This window comes from Dreissena polymorpha, chromosome 13 (genome assembly GCF_020536995.1).
Source record: "Dreissena polymorpha isolate Duluth1 chromosome 13, UMN_Dpol_1.0, whole genome shotgun sequence".
Taxonomy (NCBI): Eukaryota; Metazoa; Mollusca; class Bivalvia; order Myida; family Dreissenidae; genus Dreissena; species Dreissena polymorpha.
In genome coordinates, this window is record NC_068367.1 from 20,672,471 (window position 1) to 20,687,957 (window position 15,487).

Consider the following 15,487-nt stretch of genomic DNA (forward strand, 5'->3'; position numbering starts at 1 on the left):
CTCCTGAACTTTTAACATAGTTATTGATGTTCATAATTAAAACGCGCGGTTTTAATATTCATGGTGAGAATTATATGGCGTCGAAATTTAAGGAATAAGAGTGTTCACATTATGCATGAGGTTTTCGGTGGATTAGTGTGCAGCAAGGAAATCAGAAGGCGTTATGTAAATTGGATTTATAAAAATAGAGTTGAGCATGAAATCGCATTGTATGCGAATGAAGTGAACATCTTGGGCTTTGCAGAAAACTTTAAATTCACACATACCTGCATTTGAAAATCAGTTATCAACTTCTGTGATGTAAAACATTCGTTTGGGTAATTACTGCTTACACAGTGTTTTATTACAAAGCTCTCTTAAGCATTATAAATTATCCACTTCTATGATGTAAATCATTTGGATTTAACAGAACAACAACAACAACAGAAGGGAGTTTTTGATACACAAACATGTGCGTATAAGGTGAGAACTAATTCGTTTGGGGCTTCACAGCTTACAAGGCGTTTGTTTAATGTATGTTGCTTGAGCATGAATATATATGAGCCGCTGTGAAAAGGTGTTTAATGCAGGTGCGTAAAGTGTCGTTCCAGATTAGCCTGTGCAGTCCGCACATGCTTTCCAGGGACAAAACTGTCCGCCAAAACTGGATACCTCACTTAGTAAAATATAACAAACAACAAAAGAATATCCAAAATTTAAATTAATATAAAAATCATACATGTAAAGCGATACAGAAAAATACGGCTCTGTGCGCATCTTAAATACTGGGTGTAACTTTTGATCGTGAAAGATCGGCTATCTCCGGACTTTCCGTAAGATAGTTTTCCACAAAGTGCTAACTGGTATTAATCGATTTCTCCTTTTTTGGTAAGTTCCTAGGTATATTTTTTCTGGTGTATCAGTGAACAATTTACTGGTATTATTAGATTGTTATAATTCTTAGGTGCTAAATAAGTGACATGCGATCAGTTTGCGTACTGTTCTTTTATCCTGATGTATATTCTTGGAACTGGGGATATGTGTTATCGACCGAAATATATGTTTTGTTTCGTTTTTTGTTAATAAGAATTCGCTTACGAAGTATTTTCTTTCTGTAGGTAAAGGCAGGTGTAAAAACATGTACTTTTTTCTTTTGTTCTTGGTAACCATTTGCTATTCTAATATCCATTTTTATATGATAATTATATCTAATATAAAATAAAATGAAAATTAAGTTTAATAAAAAAATAACAATTAATGTCAAGTATTGATCCATAAAGTCAGTGTTTTGTTTTTAAAGGGATTACATTGTTTTTAAAGGGATTACAACACTAACACGTTTAAAAAATTACTTTTGGAATCTAATGTAAATACGCATTAACAGAGATTTATATTGAATTTATCGACATCTCTATTGATACTTCAATGCACTTCTTGTGTCAAATTATCTATTGCACTATTGGAACATACACATCTTTTCAGAAAAACATAGAACGGGTTAAAGACGTCAAATCGCGTCACGCAATATTATCTATTATAGAGTAGTTATTTAGGACAGGCATCGACGATTGTATTTTTTGTTTAAGGTTTTGAGATCATTTCCAATATCTAATCAAATCTCATGAAAGTCACCAGCTGTTATTTGTGAAACTCGAATACAAATGAACCGCGCTCTGTGCCTAAAGGGGCCTAATGCATGTGCGTAAAGTGTCGTTTCAGATTAGCCTGTGCAGTCAGCACAAACAAGTCAGGGACGACACTTTCAGCACAGTGGATTTTCGTTCAGAAAAGACTTAATTTAACCCTTTTAGTGCGGGAACCGAATTGTGAAGGCCTTTGCAAACAGTTTGGATCCAGACGAGACGCCACAGAACGTGGCGTCTCATCAGGATGCAAACTGTTTGCTATTCTGATCTTTGAAAACAATCGAAGAAAATGCTAATTTTAGAAATTCAGCAGACGACATTTTAGCAGACGACAAATTTCCCAGCATGCAAAGGGTTAAACATAAGATTCCATGAAAGCGGAAAATGTCATCCCTTGATAAGCGTCTGATGATTCCGTTTTGCCAGAACACAGCTCAAATATATCGTCACTGTTTTCCCAGAACACAGCTCAAATATATCGTCACTGTTTTCCCAGAACACAGCTCAAATATATCGTCACTACCTGTCTATTGGTAACCGAGGTATTTGGAATCGCTTCTTTAACTGTTTTGCCAGGAAACGAATTAGATGAATCTCTAAAATATGCCAGTGTTTTATATATAATTATGTGAACAAATTTGAATTAAAAAAAACTGTTATATTGCGTGTACGTTATTTTGTTGATGACTTTTTAGACAGTCCATTATAATTTGTTTCCAAGTCATGAACTCAGCTTGTTAGTACCCGGTTTATTTTACCATCTTGACGTGTTGGTGCTTTCAGAGTGTTTGATCAATGCGTTCGATCTCACTTAAGTCTGGTTTCAACCCGGGAGTCACCAGTTTTACGAAAGAGATACATTTAAACATCGTCTCGTCTGAAATCGACTAGTACATGACTTCTTAATTTGGTAAAAAGAATCATCCAGATGAGCTCTACATAGTTTGTTAAAATTATAAGATATATGTAAGAAAACATATTAAACAAGACAATTGCCAAGCAATATATGTCCCCTACCGGCTCTAACATTGTCAGATTTTTTATATTTGTTGCCATAGCAACAAGAATCTTTGAAGTAGGAACAAAATGAAATGATGTGCATAATGTCCATATTGCCATCTAGCCATGTTTAAAGTTTCATGAAAACATATGAAAAACTGTTTAAGGTATCGCAGGATCCAGAAAAGTGTGGCGGACAGACAGACAGACAGACAGACAGACACACAGACAGACACACAGACAGACAGACAGACAGACAGACAGACAGACAGACAGACAGACAGACACACAGACAGACAGACACACAGACAGACACACAGACAGACGGACACACAGACAGACAGACAGACAGACACACAGCGCGCAAACCATTAGTTCCCTCCGGTGAAACCGGTAGGGGACAATAAGTCATAATTTGTAATCGACATCTGGTATCATACAATACATAATCTATCGCGACAACACCCGTTCATAAATGGTTCAATATACTATTGCATTCAATTTCACCAACATATGGCAATAAAATATATGTAACAAAACATATTTAATAGGCAGTACAATTATGAGTTCATAATTTATAATCGACATCTGGTACCATACAATACATAATCTATCGTGACAACATTGTTCATATATGGTTCAATACACTATTGCATTCACTGATGAAACCGTTGTTAGCTTGTGTCAAAATGTTAACGATGATTTAAATATTGGCTATATACCGAGTATATGGTTCCAATCAAGGCAATCGTTGCCTTTGTTTACACTCGTTAAGTTAAAAGCAAAATTTCTTGTCGCAATTCCGTTTATAACAAGTCACTCTTACATTGTTCTCGAGAAAATCAATTAATTCCAGGAAAGCTCGAGGAAAATGAACTCGCTACAATAGGAGTACATCCTGTTTTCCATTAACATTGTTTCACTTCCGATTAGACTCGTTCGTCTTTTGTGTTGTAGCACTCTGGCATTCTATAGAGCTACGCCATGGATTTTTTTGAAAATTAAAAGGGTAAAAAGATGTTAAAATAAGTAGTTCACTATTCAAAATGTGCGCAGAGACTCGCCAGAACGTAGATTTAAAAATGTGCCTTGCTCTCGGATATTCGGGCTAAATGCATTTCATTCGTAAGAATAAATAAATATTTACATTTTCCACTTGTATACATAAACATTTTAATCAAAAGAACACACGGTCAACGGATACCACATTCTCCCTGTGGCGACCGTAATATGACTATGTCAGACGTGCGATACACGTGCGCTTGACGCAAGTCTGGCACACAGTTCCTGCGAGGGCGTCTTACGTCGTCTGCATTTTTCGTCTATCGACGGACCAATGCCGAATAATTTACGTTCATCCGACACGGTGTCCTTACATCGGATGCTTTACGTATCAACTTTAAGTTACACCATCAATATATCAATAACAAACCTATAATTATAAAGAATTTACATGGATTGTGAAATGAACTGTTGTAATTTTAACTGTAAGCCCCATTTCAATTTTGTCAAAACGTGTCGATAGCACTCGCTATCATCCGTTTTTTCCTTGTGTCAATGCAAATCGAAATCATGATTCAATGTATTGCACACAAAAGCCAAACATAACTTTAACAAAAAGATAATTTTTGAAAAACTCGACGCGTTATTGAATGCGCTAAGTTTTTATTTTAACTGTTAATCGTAAATTTAGAGGGGAATTAAGAGAAAGAGATGGGAGGACTGCGCTCGGCAGCGAGGCATTCATAGCTATTTGTGATCTATGTGATACACTTATTTTATAAAAGCAGAATACAGCAATTGTGAATGGCACTACAGAATTTTAATTACAAGCTTTAAAATGAAAATGCCTGAAAAGACCATGTATGGTGAAAAACAAATAAATTGCATAATATTATTTCTCATTTTACAAACGGACATTTTTGATGCGCCATTTAGTGAAAATTTATCTACGAACAATCTATTACTAATGCGCCACAGTTCTTAAACGCCTTGTTACACTCATAGGCCTTCAGATGTTGCCACGTTAAAGACAGGATTAAACACCAATTAATCTGGGCCAATATTGCCAGTTTTTGTTCTTCGCTTGAAATTTACTCTCCGTACAAGATGTTTTGTCATTGAAAAGATATTTATTATCTGTTGAAATTTCTTGAGCATAATCCGTATCAAAAATAAACTGCTGGTATTTGACCCGCGTGAAAATTACGGGGCGGTTTTTATCAGCCTGTATGCAAAGCTCTATGGGCGCTATCGAATATTTATCATAGTGCTTACTGAATGGCGTCTGATCGACACATCCTGTCATTCAGGTCTGATCGACACATCCTGTCATTCAGGTCTGATCGACACATCCTGTCATTCAGGTCTGATCGACACATCCTGTCATTCAGGTCTGATCGACACATCCTGTCATTCAGGTCTGATCGACACATCCTGTCATTCAGGTTCAATATTGTAATAAGGGTGATAATCATCCTGTCATTCAGGTCTGATCGACACATCCTGTCATTCAGGTTCAATATTGTAATAAGGGTGATAATCATCCTGTCATTCAGGTCTGATCGACACATCCTGTCATTCAGGTTCAATATTGTAATAAGGGTGATAATAAACGTATATGCAACTGGATGTACTTAACTGTCGTGAGACATGTTCATTATATACGGTTTTGTTAAAAAAAATATTAATATTTGGTGTGTTGATGTTATGCAATATTTGCTTCAATTTGCTTTTGTGCGTTCACATAAATTATGTATAAAAATGTTGTCAGATGTTTAAGACTAAATTTGAATTGATCTTATTTATTTACGTGTATTTTTTTAATAAAACAATGTTAATCTGTGGCAAACGGCAAAAAACGGCTAACCAAGTGATTTGTGCACTGGAAAAATAATTGGATAAATTGAATTTTTCACATAAGTCTGAATGTTCATAATTTAAACGCGTTTTTAATATCAATTGTCAGAATTCAAAGGCATTGAAATTGGAAAGCCAAGGCTGCTTACATTATTGATGAGATTTTGGTGTTCAACAAACAAAATCGTAAGGCGTTATGCAAATTGGATTTATACAATAAGAAATTAGCATCGTATGTGAATGAAGTGAACATCTTGGGCTATGCAGCCACCGTAAAATATAGACATATCTGTATGAGAAAACAAGTTATCCAATCCTGTAATGAAATAAAAGCCAGTTTGAAAAAATAACAACAACAGAAGAAAATTTTGGATAAACACAAAGTTGCGTATAAGGCGAGAAAGAATTCGGTTGGGGAATCACTGCTTACCAACTGTTTTTGTCGTGGGTCTTGGGCATGATCTTGTATAAAATAATTTTAGGTCTATGTTCGTTTATGGGCACGTTGCATCTTAGTCTTACAAGGTTGCATACGTGGCTGTGAATTCGGAATCTGGTTGTGTATTATGTTTGCAAATTCAACAAAATCTGTGAATGTCACTTACGCCATTGGGTCAACTTATAGTGTAGCTAAAATATGAGGACGTAACAGAACATGATGGCATTGGTTTATAGTAAAAGCCTTGCTATATATCACTTTTCGGGAATCGTTACGTGCACAAAAGCAAGATAATAACTATGACATTTATTCTTAAAATATGAAACAAATAAACCTTATAATTTTTAAAGGGTTACATGGATTTGTTGTTTAAGCTTTATCTGGCAGTTTACTGTACCGGGCTGTTGTATTGATATTTTTGCACACAAAAACAACAACAATACACGATGCATTACTGCATGAAATAATAAGAGTAAGTTAATCGCGTTACAATGATATATTGCGATATTCTATAATATAAGAGCTTTTTGGTGCCTGATGAATATATTGTGTATATAATGTACGTATATATAAAATTTTAAAGTGACATATTTGGTAATTTTAATTTCCTATTAGCGGCGAATCCGATTAATTTTATCAATTAAATTTATGTTAATGTCTTGTAAAAATAGGCTTAAGCTGTATGGGATTTTATTCATTCATTTAAAAACTATACGTCCAAAGCTGTAGGAAAGTGCATTGAAATTATCAAAATACATTAACGCTCTAATGCGATTTGTTAAGACGTTCTAAAAGTATTTATGTTTGTGTACGGAACATTCAATAGCTTGAGTGTACGCTTTTTGAAATAAATTCGTCTCACGCATTTATTTGCTCCCACGATTAAACGTGTTTAAGCTATTTGGTGACTGCTAAACGGTAAAAGTGTATTCGGGTGTCCAGTCTTCTTCTTAAACGTGAATGTGAAAATAATTACATATATAATATAAAACACATATACAATCTAGCTTGAAAATTAAAACCGAGTGTACAACAACCTTTAAAAATAAACCATTAGCAAACATAATTGTGGCAAGATAATTACATATTATAAATTAAATGAACATTTTAATTTGGAGACAATAGTAAAATGATTCATTTGTTTTACTTGAATTATCATCCTAATGTTTATTTATTCAACAATATAAAACTTTGACGTCGTGATAACGACAAGCATACCAACTCAGCGTCTTGTATCAAAGGCAATACTGTTTGAACAAATAGGATTTCTCAGTTAAACTAAAATATCAACAATTTCGGTATCTCCCGACATAGCTAGCATTCAAACGGAAACACGTATCCCGCACACAAATAATACCGATGGTAGAAGGTCCCACATTGGGTAATGTTTAATGTTAACCGTTTAAAAATATAAGCCATTTTATGACCGTATGCGATGGGAACCTCACAATTAAATGTCAAAATATATTGCGCACATAAAACATGATTAATTACACCCATTGTAATCGTTTTGAATTGCCGACCGTTATTTACATTTGTTTAGAGCTGCACATATATTTTGTAGTGTAGTCAATCAATGCACGCACGCCCTTTCCTATTGTGACATTGCGTAAAATAAATTCCAATTTAACGTTGGATTGATTTCAATCAAACGGCTTCTTCTGACGATCCTTAAGTAAATATATATGACACTAATATTTATTCAAATTAATCTTTTTTTTTAAGAAATACTGCTCATGTCGTTTTTTAAACAATCATATTACATAATATATGACATTATGAAGGAAGCGTTGGTGTTTTCGTTCGACAAGCTATTTGTATGTCAACTTTCCCTATGCTTCTTCTAATGCTTCTACAAATGCTTCTGCAAATGGTATTACACATTGTTCTGCAAATGTATCAACAAAATTTATGATCATAACAATGCCCACAATAACTTCTATAACTGATGCTCAAATGTTTTTAAAAAAAAATGCTGCAATTAATGTTCCGGTTTCAATTTCAGTTTATTGGCAAAATCAGCAAATACATAGTAAGCAAATATACATAAAGATGACCAACAAATGAAATACTAAACAAAAAACAGTTCACATAAATGGATTATTAAATAAATACGTGAAAACATAATACATAATTTGTTTTCAACGTTAACAAGAAACAACAGAGTAGCTAGCTAGCAAGGTAATCATTTCTTTTTAACATAGCATTGTAAATAAATTTGGAAATATTTCTTAATTTTCTAGAGTTAGGACTTGACATCATAGATACGAACTTGTTGACAGTATAAAACGATTGGTTAACAGTATACTTAATTCTAAAATCTTGATCAAGCGTACAAATACATTAGAAGTGATATTCTGTTTCAACCATGTTACTGTTACACAGTTTGCATTTTCTGTTTTCTCTAGGAATGTTATTGTATCTGCCAGTTTCAATTTCTAAAGAATGAGCGCTTAGTCTGAATCTTGTTAGAGCTTTTCTATGGCAATCATTATCAACACATTCCAAATATTATTCAAATTTAAAATCCTTTTTGAATTTAACATAATAATATAATTTACTTTGCGAATTTATCATATCATTCCATGACTGGACATATTGATTTCGAAGACGTTGTTTAAGTTTTGGATAATGGTCTGTTATGTTAACATTTTCATGCAATACATAGCTAAAGCCTAAATTGTCAATAAGGACTTTGATAGTTTTTGTCCAGCATAGTTTTATGTTAATGTTAGCAAACATGTTATCTGTGATATACTTATCGTACATAGATCGAATAAGTGAGTTTGGTGAATAAATAATTTTGCACCAGAATTTAATAAGTCCACACATGCATTTGTCAATGCCGCGGTTTCTCTAAATGTTTCATTTCTAACGTCTACAATTGCGTACATAGAGGAATACAAAATGCAGCTTCTATTATATCATTGAATGCAACTACATATCCTGCTGTTTTTATAGCTTCTAATGCTTTAACAAGTGCTTCCGTAGTTAAGCCTTTATTGTGTTTCAATACAAACATTTGACTATGCATAATTATGAATTGTGTTGCTTCATTACCATAAGTTATCCTCGCTTTATTAAATAATATTTAACTAAAATTTATTTATCCAAATTTCATGTTTGTGTGCATTATATTAGATATTGTATCTACTATCAAAAGGCACATTTCTATCCTTTACGAAAAGCCCAGGTGTGCTAATTGGGTTATTGTTATCTATATCAGCAATCATAATGTTTGTGAACTGTACACAGAAACGTTTACAAAATGCACACTTTTTTAATCTAATGTAAATACGCATTAACTGCAATTTATATTTCATTTATCGAGAACGTCATTGATATTTTAATGCAGTATTTCAAATAAGCATTAATTGCAATTTACATTACATTTAACGAGATTTTCATTGACACTTCACTGCACTTATTGTGTTTAATTATCATTGCAATATTTGAGGAAAGAAATACCGTGGATTATAGATGTCAAATCGCGCCGCGCAATATTATCTCTAATAGAGTAGTTATATAGGGCATGTATCGAAGATTGTAATGTGAGTTTAAAGTTTTAAAATCATTTTCAACTTATACTCAATAGTAAATATAATCGCCAGCTGGCATTTGTGACACTCGAGTACAAATATATATTGTCACTCCCTATCTATTAGTAACCGAAGTATTTTTGGGATAATCGTGTTTTTCTTTTTTTGTCTTTAAACGAATAAGATAACCTTATATACTATATCAGTGTTTTACATATGAACCTTCTCAGGGACAAACGGGCTTACTACATGTGCGTAAAGTGTCGTTGAAGATTAGCATGTGCAGTCCGCACAGGCTTAAAGGGACAACACTTTCCGCCTGGACTGTATTTTCCTGTGGAAGAGACTTTCTTTAAACAAATAGCATTCAAACGTACAGTGTCTTTCCAAATTAGTCTGTGCATACTGCATAGACTAATCTGGGCCATTAATTAAAGCACACGCATTTATCCACGTTTTCCTGAAGCAAGGCTCATATTCCAGTTAACAATATTAAAATGAAAAACACCCCTTATATTTTTATTGTTTTTTATTTTGTTGATGATTTTATGGGCTTTCAATTTTAATTTCATATTATTTTATGAACTACGCTTCCTGGTGTCCGGTTCGAAGTCTGACATCCTCGCATCTTGTCCTAGCGGTGTTTTCCAATGTTGTTTGAGCGCACCTGAGCACACCATGCTTATGGTGAGCTAATGGGATACCGATATGTCCGCCCAAGCGTTAGTGCGTGCGTCGTCAAGTTTAAGACATCTGCTCTCAGTTTTTGTAATGTTTAAAACCAGAGAGATGTTTGAACATTGATTAGTGCTTTTGTCACTTAGGTACCACCGTTAAGTGTATCCTCGTTACAACTGAGCGAGATATGCTTCTTTGTCCGTCACAAAGATGTGACAAGAAAAAAAAGAAAATATATGAAAGTAAAAAAATATATATTTTATAATAAGTAAAATGTTAATTTCATAGATTATAATCGTCATTTGGTATCAGATAACACAGACTCAATAGCGACTACAACCAATCACGATTAGCTCAATATCCTATTGCATTCACTGATGTAACATTTTAAAAATCGTTTTAAATGTTGGCCATCATTGGCACTATTTAAATATATGCTATACATCGAGAACATGGTAAAAATCAAGACAATCGTTGCGCTTGTTGACAATCGTTTAAATTTACAGCACCATTTCTAATCGCAATTCCTCTAATAACAAGGCACTGCTCCGATTTCCTCGAGAAAATCTATACTTTCCAGAAAAGCTCGAGGAAAACGCACTCGCTAGTATTGTGGTACATCCTGTTCTCCATTGTTTAACTTTCTATTAGAATCGTTCGCCTTATGTTATGCAGCACTCAAAATCTTTATAAATCTACACTATGGCTTTATTCAGTAAATTCAAAGGGTAAAAAGCTATTAAAATCAATATTACAATATTCAACATTAATGCCGAAACTCGCCAGAACGTCAGATATCAAGAGCAACATTAAGATAATGAACTATGTCTGCTTAGTAGGATAACCTCAGCAGAAACTATGATTCGTTTAAAAGGGACCTCTTTTTTAAAGAAATTCCATAAAAGTGGAAAATGCCGTCCCTGATAGGAATGTGCGGACTACACTGTCTAATCTGGGATGACCCTTCACGCGAATTTCCACTTTTCACAGAACATGTCTCAAAGAATTAAACAGAAACTGTGAGTGTGTTCAGAATATCCGTTTGCAAAACTGTGACCAAGTACCATTGCATAGGAATGAAGTCGCCGGCCCGTAGCGTAGTAGATATGGTGTGCGACTAGCGACCCTGGGATCATGTGTTCCCTTTGTGGACGCGTTCTTTAGATCTCCCCAAAAGACACCAAGTACTTGTCATACCAAGGAAACGGCCTCGAGTGTTTCAATAAGCATTAGGCATCAATAAAATCGAACACACAATTATTAGGTCTTGATAAAAGGTTAGTTTTTTCATTACAGACGTTCTGGTAGACATCGTGAGGAACTGCGCACTGGTAAGCAGCTTCGAAGATGACGTCATTATTAAGCAAGGAGAGAGGGGCGATAGGTAAGATAACTGATTGCTGTTTCCTTAGTGACCTGCCCTGGTGCCGTATTCGCCAAAAACTTCGAAGACTTCAGTCTGAGAATAAAGAATATTTAAAAAACTTTATTTTTTTACTCTTCTTTAATATAATTTAGTCTTACTTGCCATTTGACCCCTCAAATTACATTATTGTTCATATAGAAAAGCATACCGATAGCATATGCACTATTGAAAGCCCGCGTCTATTCAAACTCTTATGTCGCCATCTTGTTTGCCACGTGATTACCTCTTCTGTGAACACAACCTCCGCACAGAGATTGGTTCATTCCTTATGACTCACTTTTATTTATTTTATCTGCATATAATGATAATAATAATAATGATAATAGGATAATAATTTGAAACTGAAAACTGAGTTATTATGTTTGATCATCATGGATTAATGATTTGGTGAGTTGAAAGGGGGTTCTGTTTAATGGAAACTGTTCCTATTAATTTTAGCTCAATTGCATCGGAAGCCCCAGGCTTACTTAAACGCTATCGAGTTCATTTCCTGGGCCTAGAACAAGTACTTGATGTCTTTGGGAAGATCGAAAGAACGCTTCCTTATTGGGAATGGAACCCGTGACCTCCCGGTCGCTAGGCGGACACCATATCCGGCAACTCTTAGACAACTCTAACAAAAATCCCGTTACTAAGACAAAACCTAAAATAATATCATAGTTATTATACAATACAAAGATACAATATGTATTCTCTATGAAAGAAATGTCAAAGAAATATTAAAAGCACCGCCCCTGTCCAGTACAAAGTACACAGTCTTTATAAGTTTTTAATCATTTTATTGATACCGTCGAGTGTCTGTTCCTTTATGAATGTAATGTAATGTTATGTAACGTACGAATACTTATAAATTAAGTACAAATGTTTGAAATTTGAAATCCGTTGGAATATAAATTATTGCAACACCTAAATAATACAGTCACTTAAGTTTGTTACTTAACATACAGTCACTCGAAACAGTTTTTACTGTGCAAAATTAATCTGTTACTAATTAAGGAATATAGCAAGGCTGCTCGTTTCTGTGTTTTGAGCACTATCTCGGAACAGTTACCATGAATTGATTGATCGCTGAATTAAATTGCATTTGTTTTGTGGGCAATGTAGCTATTTTGAAGATTTTAGGTAAGTAACGCATGTTGAGTCAGTAAGCGAACGTTGCGCTCTAATGCTTGTATGATATGTCGTATATATGTATGCCGTTGTCTAACACGCTAGATACGAAGAACATTTTGTAAGATGTTTTTTGGGGTTCAATTAAGTATGAAGTAGTCAATTCTTGGTAAAAAAAAATAATTTTACCTATCGTTATAGAGAATGTTATGTTTTATTTGGATTTTAAATACTTGTGTAAGAATATATTTCAGATAAAGTTTGAAACAATTGTATCCGATTATTTAAAACTATTTAAAACAGAAAATGCCTAAAAACACACCCACTTGGAAAAGCCCGAAAAACAAACAATTTATCAGAATGTTCTTGATAGTTCAATGATCATTATGTTCATGTATAACATGGTATAAATCATCAAACTCGACTTCTGAATATAGCAAATACAACGGAGAACTATGGTATGCCGTCAAACGTTAACGCTCACGAAACAAGAATGTCAGTAATGGTCACGTGTTTAAGTATTTTAACTCACTGATTGCCATCAAAACTTTGTTTACCGTCGTGAAATAACATATTTGTAAGAAAACTGTAACAAAATCATTGTGTAACAAATTAATTTAACTAATAAATACTGCAAGTTAACGTAAATGTGTTTTGCGTGTGTTTACGTGTATGAGTGAGTTCACAAAAACGTTAGACTGTTTGATTTGAAACACTACCAAATCCAAAGTATCTGTAGATAATAACTAAATTTTAATCTAATCTAATGTTACTACACTTATTTATAATCAACACTAGTATCAATAATGTTACAATCATGTTTTGTATTAAGCATGTGTACCTTTGCAACTATGAAATTTCTGAATGTAAATTATTAATATCACATCAGGAGACAGTATGCTCTTTTAAATTAGAAAACGCATAAATTGTGTTATTTGTTTAGAAGTATTATCCTCACTCGATTGGTCATTTTGGCTCAGGTACTACATTAAAGTACCCTATGTACTCTTAAGTATACTCTAAAGTTCCCGGACTACAAAAATTATTCTAAAAAGTACCCGAAAGCATGACCGGATGCCTCAAAGTGTATTTTTCGTACCCGGGATACATTGTAGTAGACTGACGAGTACCCGGGGTACTTTTAAAATGTTCCTGAGCCGACAACGACTGATTAAGCGTGATTCTCTGTTATAACATTAAATGTCGATGCACTCCCACAGTTTCTACATCATCCTAAGGGGTTCGGTCAGCGTGTATATTGACCCTAAGATGACGGGAGAAGGCGTGGATGAATCCACCGCTAGAGCGTCTGCGGCAGCGAAACGGAAGTCGGTCAAAAAACTCCCCACAGCGCCTGAATCGGAAGCCTCGATTCTGAGCGGGATGGAAAAGGCGTCAGGTGACATAACACTGATTTTAATCATTGATATTATTTCTTGTTGAGAAATGTTTATCTTTAGCGCTTCTTCTGTAGTTTAACTGAATCATTTATTTTCTTCGTAGTGGGTTACCCCATAGTATGTGACCCGCGTCCTCAGAAAATGGGTATGATGTGCTCTGTGGCCAGCGTACCTCTATAACAGCTAGGTATTTAGTATGGCGAATTAGACCCATTTTCGCCTGACGCGCGTCATACAAGTTCACGAATTGCAAGTCTAAAACGTAGTTTACAGTACTTTCTAGAGTCTTTCGAGTTTTGCATTTACTGTTAAGCTTAAAAAAATGACATGCCATTTACTTTTTGATTCCAACATTATTTAACTCTAATTTAGATGTACATATCTATGTAAAATCAGCAAGACAAGATTGTGTGTATGTAATACATGGAAAACGCTTTTCTAGATTGGCTCGATTTGTTTGTTAAAAGACAACAACCAAGTTTTGTCACTGAAACAGTTTGTAGTCTGGTTTGGGTCCGAACAAGTAAAGATAATGATTTTAATACTTTCCCTTTCGATTGCAATCTGTCTCCTATGATACATCCCTGTATGAAACTTGACTCACGACATTAACAACCTTTTTAATCATATCAAACTTTAAAAAAAAACATTAAAAAAATATTGACCTTTTGAAGTGACGTCAGCAGAGGTGCATGACGTAACTTTACATAGAACGGAGGCAGAAGTTGCGTCAAGCCACGAGGATGCCGACAATGACTCGGAAATGACGAAGAAACCGACGAAATTGCTGGCGCCTCTAGATCGAAATAAATTCGGGAAATTTATCATGAAATACGGTAACGAAAAACGATTTAATTTTTTCCATTGTTTACGTAATTAAGATATATGTCAATAAACGAATGCATTGCCTTAAGTCGGATTTATATATCTCGTGTAAATGATTGCAAACTATTACATACTCAATTCAATTTGCGTAAATTCCTTGGAAAAATTCAATATTCGACTAATATAAATAGATCTATGTTCGTCTCCTGATTTAGTTGGTGCTATGAATCAAATAATGATAACTGAGGCGTTTCCAGCATTTGTATTGATAAAATAGACATTTTCTTTTTTTTTCATCGCCGCTACATTTTGAATATAAAGCAAACGGTGAAACAGGTGGTCTTCGGTGGAGCCTCCACCTGCCCATACAGCGTTTCGTTCAGACTCGCATTTTCGTCCACAAATATTTTCCGTCTAGATTGCCGATCATTGTATTCCTGGAGGATGCGTTAAGTCGTTTGTTCGGATTATTCAGATAAGCATTTTGGAAACGGCGCGAGATGGACTCTCTTGTACCTGTGGTGGTCTTGAACGCAGTCGCAACACGATCACCAATACAATTCTACAGAAGTGATTGTATCTGCCTT

At 34.5% G+C, this 15,487-nt stretch overlaps 1 protein-coding gene across 1 annotated transcript in view; it reads left to right on the top strand.

Moving 5' to 3' along the window:
- The window catches only part of LOC127855511 (uncharacterized), a 127,086-nt gene that overhangs the window by 89,611 nt on the left and 21,988 nt on the right, over positions 1 to 15,487 (top strand). Inside the window, exons 4-5 of the mRNA XM_052391168.1 lie at positions 13,896 to 14,074; positions 14,750 to 14,911. Of these exons, the coding sequence (XP_052247128.1) occupies positions 13,945 to 14,074; positions 14,750 to 14,911 (292 nt within the window). The 5' untranslated portion in view covers positions 13,896 to 13,944. The remainder of the gene's footprint in view (positions 1 to 13,895; positions 14,075 to 14,749; positions 14,912 to 15,487) is intronic.